The 12,901-nt window shown below is 41.3% G+C and overlaps 1 protein-coding gene across 1 annotated transcript; it reads right to left on the reverse strand.

The window, feature by feature from the left end:
* Positions 1-5,961: 5,961 nt before the first annotated feature.
* On the reverse strand, positions 5,962-12,572 carry tma7 (translation machinery associated 7 homolog). Its single transcript, XM_059649786.1, has 3 exons — positions 12,489-12,572; positions 10,264-10,351; positions 5,962-6,160 (listed from the first exon to the last, which is right to left on the reverse strand). Exons 1-3 carry the CDS (start codon positions 12,570-12,572, stop codon positions 6,126-6,128), a joined length of 207 nt encoding a protein of 68 aa, XP_059505769.1. The 3' UTR covers positions 5,962-6,125.
* Between the last annotated feature and the right edge of the window lie 329 nt (positions 12,573-12,901).

Genomic DNA, 12,901 nt, shown 5'->3' on the forward strand with positions numbered 1-12,901 from the left:
ACTCAGGTAAGTTTAAGATTATACACTTTGGAGCAAGTAACAAGACAAGAGAGTACTCAATGAATGGCATGTCACCAAAAAGTTTAGACAACATAGCTTTTTTGGCTGCCTGTCCACACATCCCTTAAGACTCCAACTACCCATTCTATCCACGCCTCTCAATTTTGTAAACTATCAGATCACTCCTCATCCTTCGATGTTAAAATGAAAATAACCAGACAACATAATAAAATGTGAGGCTGGATGAACACAGCAGGCCAAGCAGCATCTCAGGAGCACAAAAGCTGACGTTTCGGGCCTAGACCCCTAACCAGACAACATCCTGGTAAAACCTCTCCAAAGCCTTCAAATCTTTTTTGGAGTGTGACGACCAGAACTGTATACAATATTTCATGTGAGATGTAGCTAAAGTTCTTTACAGCAGCAACATGAGTTGCCAATTTTTATAGTCTATGCCCTGGCTGACAATGGCAAGCTTGCCTTATGCCTTCTTGGCTTTCTTATCCACCCATGCTACCGCTTTCAGGGAACTATGGACCTGTATGCCTGGATCCCTCTGCATGTTGATGACACTTCGGGTTCTGCCATTTAGTGTATACTTGCCTCCTGCATTAGAATTTCCAAAATGCATCACCTTGCATTTGTCCAGATTGAATTCCATTTGCTATTTCTCCACTTATGCCTCCAACATACGTACATCCTGCTGTATCGACCGGCAAGCCTCCTCACTACCCGCAGCTCCCCCAGACTTTGTGTAATCTGCAAACTTACTAAATCAGGTTACCTATATTCGCCATCAAATCATTTATCCACGACAAACGACAGGGATCCTGGAATTGATCTCTGCACAACACGATTGGTCACATATCTCCAATTTGACTAAGTCAGTTCTGTATCCATTTTACCAGCTCACCACAGATCCCACGTGATTTCTTCTTTTGTATCTATCTACCATGACAGACCTTGTCAAAGGCTATGCTAAAGTCCATATAGACATCATCTACTGCCCCGCCCTCAATCATCTTTGAGTTTTTTTGAGTGACAATTAAGTTTGAGGGACATGAGCCTCCTTGTGCAAAGCCACACTGCCTATCATTAATAAGTCCGTATTTTCCAAATGTGAGTAAATCCTATCCCTAAAAATCTTCTCCCAATCCTGAAAAGGCCTTGCAATGCTGCCACATCTAGTCAAGGATCTTGCTCTGGAACCTGAAGCTGCCTTCCTTGTTGATGCTGTTGCCACTGAAGTCACTGTGATTGAGCTCTTCACAGGGTGGGAGCAGAAAAGGTAGAGGAAGGGGGAGGGAAAGAAAAAGGAACAGAGAGAGAGAGGGAACAAACTCCAGGAGCCCAAATGCTGCCTACTCTGCCACCAGAATCTTGAATGGGGATAGGATATGGGTGTTAGGTCTAGGTGAGATGCTGTTTGGAGGACTGATGGGTCCGAGTGGTTTCTTTCTGCACTGCAGAGATTCCACGTTCCCAGGATCTGATGGGGTCTATCCCAGAATGCTGAGGCAGGCAGGTGAGGAAATTACAATGAAATCTTCATATCCTCTTTAGTCACAGAAGTTATAGAGTCATACAGCATGGAAACAGACACTTCTTTCAAACCAATCCACGCTGCCCATAATCCCAACTAAACTAGCCCGTACCTGCCTGCTCTTGGCCCATATCCCTCCAAACATTTCTTATTCATATGTTTATTCCCCCACCAAAGCCCCTGAAATTCAGCAAGTCCCAGTTAATATCAGGGAAGTTAAACTCACCTAACACAACAGCCGAGGAAGGGTCACTGTACGCAAAACATTAACTCTGTTTTCTCTTCATGGATGCTGCCAGACCTGCTGAGCTTTTGCAGCAACTTGTTTTTGTTTGATTTACAGTTTTGTTTTAAAAAAAACTACAACAACTCCTGCTTTCATGCTTTTCCACAGAGGAAGAGATATGTGGATAGGCTATCATCCACTCGCTGCTGGAGGCCTGTAACCCAATGCCAAAGTGCTCACACCCTTCCTATTCCTGAGCGATACCCATATGGTCTCACTGGACAAGCCCTCCAAAGGTAGTCTCCCTCAATACAGCTGTGATATTTTCCCTTATCAGTAACTCACCCACCTTTTTTACAACCCCCTCCATATTGCCTGAAACATCTAAATCCCAGAACCTTAAGCTGCCAGTTTCATCCCTTGCTCAACCAAGTCTCTGTAGCAACTACAAAATTAGTCATATACATTAATCCAAGCCTTAAATTCATCTGCCTTACCGGTTATATTCCTCATATTAAAACAAACACACTTCAGTTTGCCAGTGCCAGCACATTCAGTAACTTCCCCGACTGTTCTGCCTCTCTGTTCTACTGACCTTGGTCTCATACTCCTCCTCTTGTCATTTTACTAGCTGATCCACTACTCTGGCTTCAACCCTAGTCCCCTCTCCTCACGTGAAGGGATCCAAAACAAAATAAGACTGCTAGAAAAATTCAGCCGGCCTGACAGCATTTGTCAGGAGAAAATGAAGTTGAAAAAATACTTGGATAAGCATTCAAAAATGTCATAACATTCAAGTCAATGAGCCTACTCCTGGAAGATGGGACTAGTAAAAAGTTAGCATAGATTCGATGGTCCAGAAGGGCCTCTTCTCTAGGATTTGATTTTAATCACTTCAAATAAGCCGTGTTCTCAACAACTCGTCACAGAATAACCTTCCCTCTTCCCCCCAACTTGCCCCAGAGAACAATTTAGTGAATCTTCCCTGTCATTGCCTCTACCACAAGTAACTCCACATTTTAAGAAACAAACTTTCATACAGTACTCTAAATACAGTCCTAAAAGCCTGTACAATTCTTTATTCCGGGGCTTCACCACAGCCTTCACAAGGATAACAGGGGCAAACAAACATTGGATTTGTCAGCAATACTGATATAATCAAGAACTAATGTAAAAATATCCAGTTATAAACCATAGAATTCTTCTAGTTACATAAATCCTTATTAGTGTGTACACATGTATATGTTCCATCTTTTGAGACATCAGCCTCAAATAAAGTTTCATTTTAATTGAATCAGTGACAAGTGTATGTTAAACTTTCTTAATGGAATCTTCATTTAAGTTGCAAAAAAAAAATGAGAACCAGTCTTCATAAAGATGAATTTGTGAAGAATGAAGCACTTTGACGTGATACAGAGAACTTAAGTATTGAGATGCGAGATGAATCTGGTAACAGGTGCAATTCTCGGGATATGCCACTGCTAAAATGATTTCAAATTTTGAATGGTGCAGTACCACCACCTGCTGGAAGACACACAGTAGTGCATGCAAGAGCATTCGCTATTTATCATAATCATTACAGTTTAGCATAGCTTTAGGCCGGGAAAGTCTTGTCTCACAAACTTGAGTTTTTTTGAGGAAGTGGCAAAAATGATCAGAGGGCAAAGTCCATACGGACTTTAGCAAAGTGTATAAATAAGCCCCTCATGGATAGTTGTTTGCCTGGAATCCACAGGGAGTTGGTAGGTTGGATACAAAGTTGTCTTAACGACAGAAGACAGTTGTGGAGAGGCGCTTTTCTGACTGGAGGTCTGTGACCTGTGGTGTTTTGCAAGAATCAGGGATGGAACCTGTTGTTCATAACATCTATAAATAACTTGGGAGAAGTAATGGCCTAGTGATATTGTCACTGGACTGTTCATGCAGAGACCCAGATAATGTTCTGGGAACCTGGGTTCAAATCCAGCCATGGCAGATGGTGAAATGTGAATTCAATAAACATCTGGAATTAAGTTTGAAGACTGATGGATGATTGTTGGGAAACCAGCTGGCTCACTAATGCCTTTAGGGAAGAAAACTGCCATGATGAAGGAGCAGTGCTATGAAAACTTATTTCAAAGGAATCTGGTGCCAGGTGATTTTTGGCCTTCACCAGTTGGGGCATGGAATATAAAAATTGAGAAGTCATACTACAACTGTGTAAGACTTTGGTCAGGCAACATTTGGAGTACTGTGCACAATTCTGCTCACTGAACTATAGGAAGTACACGGAGGCTTTAGAAAGGCTAGAGATTTACTAGGATGGTGACACAAACTTGGGATTGTTTTCACGATGGTGTTGAAGGCTGAGGGCTGACCTAATAGAAGTTTATAAAATTAGAGAGATGGATAGGGTGAATAGTCAGGGTCTCCTTTTCCAGAGTGGAAACATCAAATACAGTGGGGCAGAGGTTCAAGGTGAGAAGAGGCAAGTTTAAAAAGGTGGTGTGCAGAAGGTAATAGGGGCCTGGAGCGTACTGCCGAGGTGTTAATCATCATTTAAGCAGTGGCATATCCTGAGAATTGCACCTGTTACTAGATGGTGAGAACAGAGAACAAAACAGCACAGGAACAGGCCCTTTGGCCCTCCAAGCCTGTGTCAACACATTTTACCATTCCCTACTGAACGTATTCATCAGACAGATGAGCAGGCAGAGATTAAGGTGATGCAGAACGTGTACAGTCACACAAGTTTAGAACAGTATCATATACAGCTCAGATGGTAGGCTGCAGGGCCTGTTGCTATGTTGTGGTGTTCTTTGTTGTGATAATGGGAAAACAGGCACTGTGATTTACACACATTGAACTTTCAGTGCAGGGCAAAGCTCATTCAGCTCAGCTAACATTTATATTCCACACTATCATCTATCTACCAAACATCTTCCAACCTTATCTACAGATCAGATTCGCTTTCTCCTTTTCTACCTTCCCCTTGAAAGCAATACTAAGTAAATTGCCCTGTCAAGTTCTAAATTTTAAAGCAGTTTTCCTCCTTTCAGAATTTCATGACTTATTTTAAACTTCTTTTCACAGGTTGAACGCAAATAAAAACATATAGCGTCATTGGCAGAAAGTGCAGTTGAAACCACTTCAGCAGGAAGCATGCTGATCTATTTCTTCTCCCAGAAAGGAGCAAAATTCCCAATATATCCTAAAATGCTATTTAGTGAAAGTATAACTTGGCATGAGTCGTTAGCATTCCCAAGTTTACCCCACTCCTACTTTCCATCAACTGAGAACTTCCAGGTTACTTTTGCTTAATTCTCACTTTGTTACAAGTGCTGCTGCATCGTAACTTCATCAAATCAAACAAATCAGAAAAATAAATCTAAACAGAATAGTTAAATATACTTTAACCTGAGTATTTCCAGCATCTTTGATTTTAATTATACATGCATGCACACACCTTTGACAGATCTGATAAACACTTAATTCTTATCAAATGGCCAGAAATGCAAAAGATGATTCCTGTGGATGAGGGTAACTTAACCAGGCCAAAAATTAAACAAAAAAAACCTGCATACTGCATTCAATGCTGTTGGCTTAAGTAGTAAGTTATATACAAATTCCCTGAAATCAGAAGACCAAATTTTGTATTTATTGAAAACAACTCTGCATAAATAAGACATGCTGCAACCTAAAAAGGTGGTAACTCAATGAGGATATATTCAAAATATTTATTCACAACATATCCAACGATCATAAGAGTTACACAAAACTGCAATGCTCTCCACTCTGGATGATATCCAGCTTATCTTTTCTCGTTGCCAAGATTTAAAAAAAAAGTGGGAAGGATGTGAACACTATCAATAGAAAATGCTATCTATCCCTGCACCTCTCCAGGTCCATTGTTACCATTTTGCCCAAGTTTTAAGTCACATCATCAGCCAGCCTTTAGAAAATGGATAACAATTGATGCACATTAAACTCGAGTTGCTTCCCAAGGAGGCTGAAGATAAGCATCAGTAGCTCATATACACCTTCTAACTGGGCTGGATAGGGCTCCAATCTGTAATATGGCTCATCCACAACGCAAATTTAATCCTAAATTTGTAACTACACAGCTGGCTACTTGTTTAAAGAGATCCGTTCAAATGAAAATATTAAAACCACAATTATGTTCCATTGAAAATCCACTGACAGACACTTAGAAAACAGGAAAAAGAATTTATTGGCATTTTAAACAAATATACAATTTACAGGTAAGGCAGAAACGTAAACAGAAGATCACAAAGAGAGATGTGTATTAATCCTGCGTCCCCTGGAGATATACAAGTGATGCAAATGTCAGCACATTTGACATTCCAGTGTTCACTGTTACTTCTTGCCTGATTTCTTAATACCTCCAGAAACTGCAAAAGGATTAAAAAAGACTGAGTAAACATGAAGTTTTGGTGCAGTGTTTCCACCCCCGCCCCCCAAATCATTTCCTCTGCTCCCATTTTCCTACTCATTGCACTGGGAGAGTGCCTCAGCAATTATTTGTCTATTTGTCTACCAGTTGCTCACCAGTGATGTACTTCACACTGAGTGCAAAATGATAATTGGGAACTATTCAACCATTTGGGTCATTACAGGACAGCCCAATTTCATCCACACCAAACCAACTCGAAGGGTGACTGCAGCAGTCTGAACACTGGCCGTTTGAGGGGAAATAGTTTTCAGTTGCGAACATCATTACTCACTATGACCAGGAGAACTTGGGGGGGGGGGGGCCTTCTCTTCAGCCGGGCAAATACGGGAAAGCAGCTTCAGACTCAAGACCAACTGCAGACAATATCGGCCACAGGAGAAAAAGTGCACAATTTGGTTAAATAGGTTGATGATTAGCCTATCCCCATTTTTCAAAATTTTCCCACAAAAAAAGGGAAATAAAACTGTGCATGAAGATATGAAATTAACTGCTGAGAGGAATGGAATAATGAATAGTTTTGGTATAAAAGCATTGTCTCGGTATTGGCGACTAAACTACTGGTTTGACATGAAGACTGATCTGATTCACTATCGTTCTATCAGAAGCATGTCAGGGCTGTTATTCCAGACCAACAATGTGACTTCTAACTACCTGAAAAGACCCAGTAAAGGTACAAACTTCTCAAAGCCATCAGGGATGCCAAGAGGCAATCCTAAACGAAGCTTGAGACCCAGACTAATCACGTGGGGAGTCAGCGTTTGTGGCAAGATTTACATAACAACAGGCTGTAAAGTCGAACAGGCAATAGTATATCTATACCCAATGAGTTCAATGCATTCTACGCTCGCTTTGAACAGAGGGTCAGTGAAACAAAACCACCTGTCCCATCTTTTCACTGCAAATCGGTACATGTGACGGTAATAAATCAAACCAAGCCATTCTTCAAAATCGCCACTTGATGGACCACCTTTACATTAGGTAGTGGAGACAGTGTGGAAGCAAGATTTTCCCTAACACTTGGGAACTTGCGCCAAAAAACTGGGAGAATCTCAAAAGATTAGTCAACCCCAATAGTTATATTCACAGACACACACCTTATAGTCAGCACCCCAAACTCTTCCAAAACAATCTTGCTGTGCTGGCAGTAGGACAGAAACACCATAGATAGCAGCACAGTGGTACAATCAAGGAGAGCTGGTACCAGGAATCCTCAACATTGGCTAGGGACACAATAAAACAAAATTTCACGGTATCACAGGCGAGGAAACCTGCTGATACCATCTACAGCCTCAACTAATAAAATCGGTACTCCGTGTTGAACAGCACCTCGAAGAAGCTCTGCATTTGGACAAAGGAACAGAATGGACTCTGGCTGAAAAATTTCCATGTCTGGCACAGTGGTTCAGCAGCACCACTGTTGAGTGAACCTGAAGGATATGCCTGCTGAGCTGGTCTACACAAGCTGGTGAGGGAACCAAGAGACGAAACCTGCTTGCCATATCCTTAGAAATCTACTGGTCACAGATAGATCTGTTTTCTGCAGTGCAGATAGAGGAGATCGCTGCAGCGTTCTCATTGAGGGCACTCCACTTGCCCAATCAGAGGGCACTCATCCCATTGTGTTGCATGGCACTACCAGCAGGCTAAATGAGATAAATTTAAAGTAGATATGACCCTTCAAAACTGTACAATCCTGAGGCATTGTGGGCCAGCTGCCTTAGGACTATACCCAACCACAATCTGTAATCTCAAGGCCTGGCATATTCCTTACTCTTCTATTAAGTGACCAAAACAAGTGATTCAATGAGGCTTGTAGGGCAGGATGCCAGAAATTTGGGTTCTGAGAAAGGGTCACTCTACCCAAAACACCAACTCTGATTTCTCTTTATGGATCCTGCCAGACCTGCTGAGCTTCTCCAGCCATTTCTGTTTTTGTGCCAGGTATAGCAACAGGTGCACACAAGTGATATCCACTTGATAAAGCCGTAACAATGCATCCTAGACACCAAGTCAAAGCTGGCAGTTGACGATTAAACCATTAACCAGAGAAGGAGACTGCCAAAATCCTTGAACTCCCTTCTGAGCTGCATTGAAGTTATGAGTAATCCACAAATCCTCTGGAGAATAGACAAAGAAATGTAGAAGTAAAAGCATTCTACACAGACAAAGATCTCCAGCTGCTAGGGGTAAAAAATGGAAGAACTCTAGACAGGACAGGGGCAGCCGTAAGACAAAGGAACAGAGTATTCTGATATGTCTAATGGCTTTCCAGAATGCAATAGGTGCAAAATTAGGACACTTAGCCATCCTGTCTGCTCAGTATTTGTTAGTGGCTGATATGTTTCTCAGCCCTGTTCTCCTGTCTTTGTTCCTTAACCTTTGATCTCTTTACTCATCAACAAGGTATCACCTCTGTCTTAAATACACTTAGTGACTTAGTGTCAGAGGATTCTAGAGGCCGAGTTCCACAGATTCGCCACTGGTTGAAGAAATTCTTCCTTATCTCAGTTCGAAAGGGTTGTCTCTTCACTCTGAGGCTGAACCCTTGGCTTTTAGCCTCTCCTGCTGATGGAGGCATTTTCTATCCCTCCAGGCCTCTCAGTAGTCTGTGTTTCAATGGAAGTTTCCCCCACTCATCCTTCTAAACTCCATCCAGTACAGACATTGAATCCTCAATCACTCCTCACAGGACAGGCCCTTCATCCCAAGGATCATTCTCGTGAACCTCCTCTGAACCCCCTCCAACACCAACACATCCTTCCATAGATGCAGGACCCAAAATTGGTCACGATATTCCAAATAAACAGTCTGAACAGAGCCTTAGCACACAGGACAAGAACAGCCCTTTGGCCCACCAAGCCTGTGCTGACACATTTTGCTTTTCCATACTAAAATTGTTTTCACTTACAGGATCCATATCCCTCTGTTCTTTTCCTATTAATGTATTCATCCAGGCACTTCTTGAGCACTGTTATTGTCTCTGCTTCCACCACCGCCTCTGGCAGCGTGTTCCAGTCACTCACCACCCTTTGGTGAGGGGGGGTGAAAAAAAAGACTTGCCTTGCACATTTCTTCAACTTCACCTCTCACCGCCCCTCACCCTGCACCTTTATACAACCTAAGCTGTACCTCCATGCTCTTCTACTCAAGTTCCCTTGAAATGACTGTTAATATTGCATTTTCCTCCATAACTGCCAAGTGAACCTGCACATTAACCTTAACAGAATGCTGAACTAGGATGTCTGATTCAGATTAGATATTCAGAATAGGTCACGTGCACTGGCTGTCTTTTGCCTAACTTGCTTGTTCCCTCCTGAAAGAAAGGATTCTATTATTCACTTGTCAGGCACGACTGCCCCCTATTTTATCATACACTTCCAAGAACTTTGCAATCTCATCTTTGATAATGGAATCTAAAATCTTACCAAAGATTGAGGTCAGGCTGGCTAGCTTATAAATTTACCACCTTGAATAGGGGTATAACAATCGCCAGTGAACTAAACATCATTCTGAAGGACCCCTTTTCAGTAGCATCTGGAAACCAAGAGGTACTGTCTTGCATCCTTACGAGATTGATCCACAAGGTGAGGTGAAACCAGGGTAAAAATTAAATCAGGATTAATATTTACCTTAGTCTCTGTCTCACCAAATCAAATAAAAAATGCTAGTGTTTTGAGATCCCACAATTTACTTTATGCATAGAGTTGGACTGTCATGATTAAGCAAACTCTTTCATATTGAACAATCTCAGGCAATGCTCAGTCCAAATGGGCCCATTACTAAATTGTTGAAGCTACTGGTTCACTACCCCTAGTTTCACAGGGGTTTCAAGACAGCACTGTAGAGCCTTGTGAATGCAAAACATTCCACAACCAAAACTGCAGTTTCCTGCCACAGAAAGAGCATTGACCCCACCAGGTTTATGGGATAGAAGCTCATTTTCCTTCTGTGATATGCTGTTGAGATTATAAAATGATTCACTAGAAATCAACGTAAGTTATGATGAAACTTTCTGAACCTCATGGCAATCAGGTTACTCACCAAGCGGTCCTTTGCCTGCAGCTTTTGCTTTCATCTCTTCAAGCTTTTTCTGCTCGTCCTTCTTTTTCTGTTTGAAAGCAAGATCATCCTGTGCAGATAACAAAGTTACTCCAGTTGCATTTTATCAAGTGTTGAAAATACAGTTATAAAGTAGTGCAACTTAGATAAATTAGCAATTAGTAATATGTGCAAAAACTTACCTTCATCTCCAGACATGAAATGTTTATTTTGTTGATGATTCATTCTCTAAATTCTTACTTTTCCCAAACTCTACCAGATATGCTCTCTCACTCAGTCACTGGGCTACAAAACTTCTGCTATCGTTAATACACACTTAAAACTTTTGATCTTCTCTATAAATCTATGACCACTGCAACGTTCAACACCCAAATCTCCTACAAAGTATGTTTAACGTTGATGCATTGTACATCTTACTTTTTACACTCTTTCTACTGTAACTATTCTGAACACCCCACTTATACATCAGTATAAACTTTACGAAACCTCTGCAGGGACAAGCTTTCAATCACAATTTTGGATCATTCTCTTCAAGGCTTCATCCAATTGACCATCTTTACATCTGAACTCAAGTGTCAGCAACCCACCTGACCAGTTGATGTGATCACGACATCCAACACTAACATTATGGAAAGAGAACAGTGGACTCCTGTTATAAATTGCTTATCATTATCCCCAAGGCTAACTTGCAGTGCTAATGACTGGTCATCTTCCTGTGGGGATTCCATGAAAGGTCACCTGGATGTTCTAGAATGGAGATTATCTCTAGCAGGGTGGCTAGTTCATTGCATAAAACAACATAATTAACACTTCTCTTCTAAAAAGAAACAAGTTCTTACAGCAGGCCATACAGACTACTAGTAAATTCCTAGAATTGTGCTTTCATTGAAGCAATAAACAAATATTAACCTTAAAACAGAATTCTACATTGGAAATTGGCCAGTCACCACATTCACTATGGTTTATACAAGGTCATTCTTAATATTGCGCGGCTCTGTCCCTCTGAGATGTTAATGTGTTAACATGCCATGAATTTTTATGCTCTATCTCCTCATACAGGGGTATGTGAACACTGTCTCAACTTCCTGCCCAAATAGGATTGGGTGTGAAACACATGTCGGGGTGTGAAACATCTGTAAACACAAAAAGCATTACGCTCTATAATCTTCATGGCCCTACCCCCACACTGCCACCTACCCATGTTTCTGCTGAAATGGCCAAATCAGGGACCTTTGATCAAGCCAGGCAGTTGTCACCACTTGAAATTGCATCCTATTGTTATCATACACTTTGTGACGATCAAAGCTGTATCTTGTTCTCAGATGTAGTAATTATTTTATGTATCTGCCAATGCCAATTCCAAGGGTATAAGTATAAAAGCAGGGACTGTCCCGTGTTCAGGGAGAATCGCTCACAATACTCTGCACTGGGTTGCGTAGAGTGATCCTCCGCAGCTTGTACTTGCTTAATAATACAGGATTGCGTTTTTGCGACCAGGTCAGTATCTTGCTCTTGTATCAAGTCTGCGAGGGTCTCTGAAAAATGAACCTAACACTTCTGGCGCAGTCATCTAAGGTCAAGCTATACAACCAGTAATGTGCTAAACATCAAATAACTAATTTAATAAATTATGAAGAAAATTTCAGATCTTAAAGTGAAATAAAGAGAAAACATTACAGAAATGCACTAGAACAGGAAGGGCAAACCCAGAAGAGCTAAACCATAATTGCATTGGTACGAACTGTATAAAACTGCAACCCTCTCAGGAAATTATCAGTGTCAGTCTTAGTGCAGTAACAGCACAGGGAAGATCCTGTGATAGGGTGAAAAATGAGAGAATTGAGGAACATGGGGGCAATGCAGGAAGGTAAAGGAGGGGGGGGTCAGGGGTCCCAGTGAATAGTCCAGCAGGTGCAAAGCACCAGGCCCCAATCCAACTCCTATCTCATATGAGCACGTGAGTAGATTTACTGGGAAAGATGGCAAAATGCTACAAATAGTCTTCCTTCTGTGATTTTGTTTAAATGGTTATTCTTGTCCAAAGCTACATTTGTATCTCAAATTATTCCACTTAAACAAGAGACTGGTTAACTGATGAAAGCAGAATCTCCTCTGGGCAGCAGAACCAGCTCATTACAAAATGTCATGCCACTATTTCAACTTCTAGCAAATTCAGAAACAGTTCATGCATTAAAAAGAATACAGACCTCATCCATTTCCTTGTTTGATTTTTTAGGTTGTTTCAATGGTTTCTTCTTGCCTCCTGAACACGAAGAAAACAAAATATGCATATAACAGAAAACAGAAGTGTCACAAGTAAGTTTTGACACTATATTGTCAACACAGAAATACAAGTAGAAAGCACTTAAGAGGTCAGGCAGCATATATATCAAGAACCATAGGCAATGCCTCATCAGAATCGAGGATATAAACAAGAGGCATTTGGAGTTTGGGTCATCACTGCCCACTGAGAAATACACTTTTTAGAAAGGCCCTGACAATTTATTTAGCTCACGTTAGCTTCGATTCACTGTTAGTGCCTTTGCCTTTAATAAAATTTAAAAAAACAAACTCCAGGCTTCAGCACACCACCAAGGGAGTCAATGCAGCATCCAAACTG

This window comes from Stegostoma tigrinum, chromosome 11, assembly GCF_030684315.1.
Source record: "Stegostoma tigrinum isolate sSteTig4 chromosome 11, sSteTig4.hap1, whole genome shotgun sequence".
Lineage (NCBI taxonomy): Eukaryota > Metazoa > Chordata > Chondrichthyes > Orectolobiformes > Stegostomatidae > Stegostoma > Stegostoma tigrinum.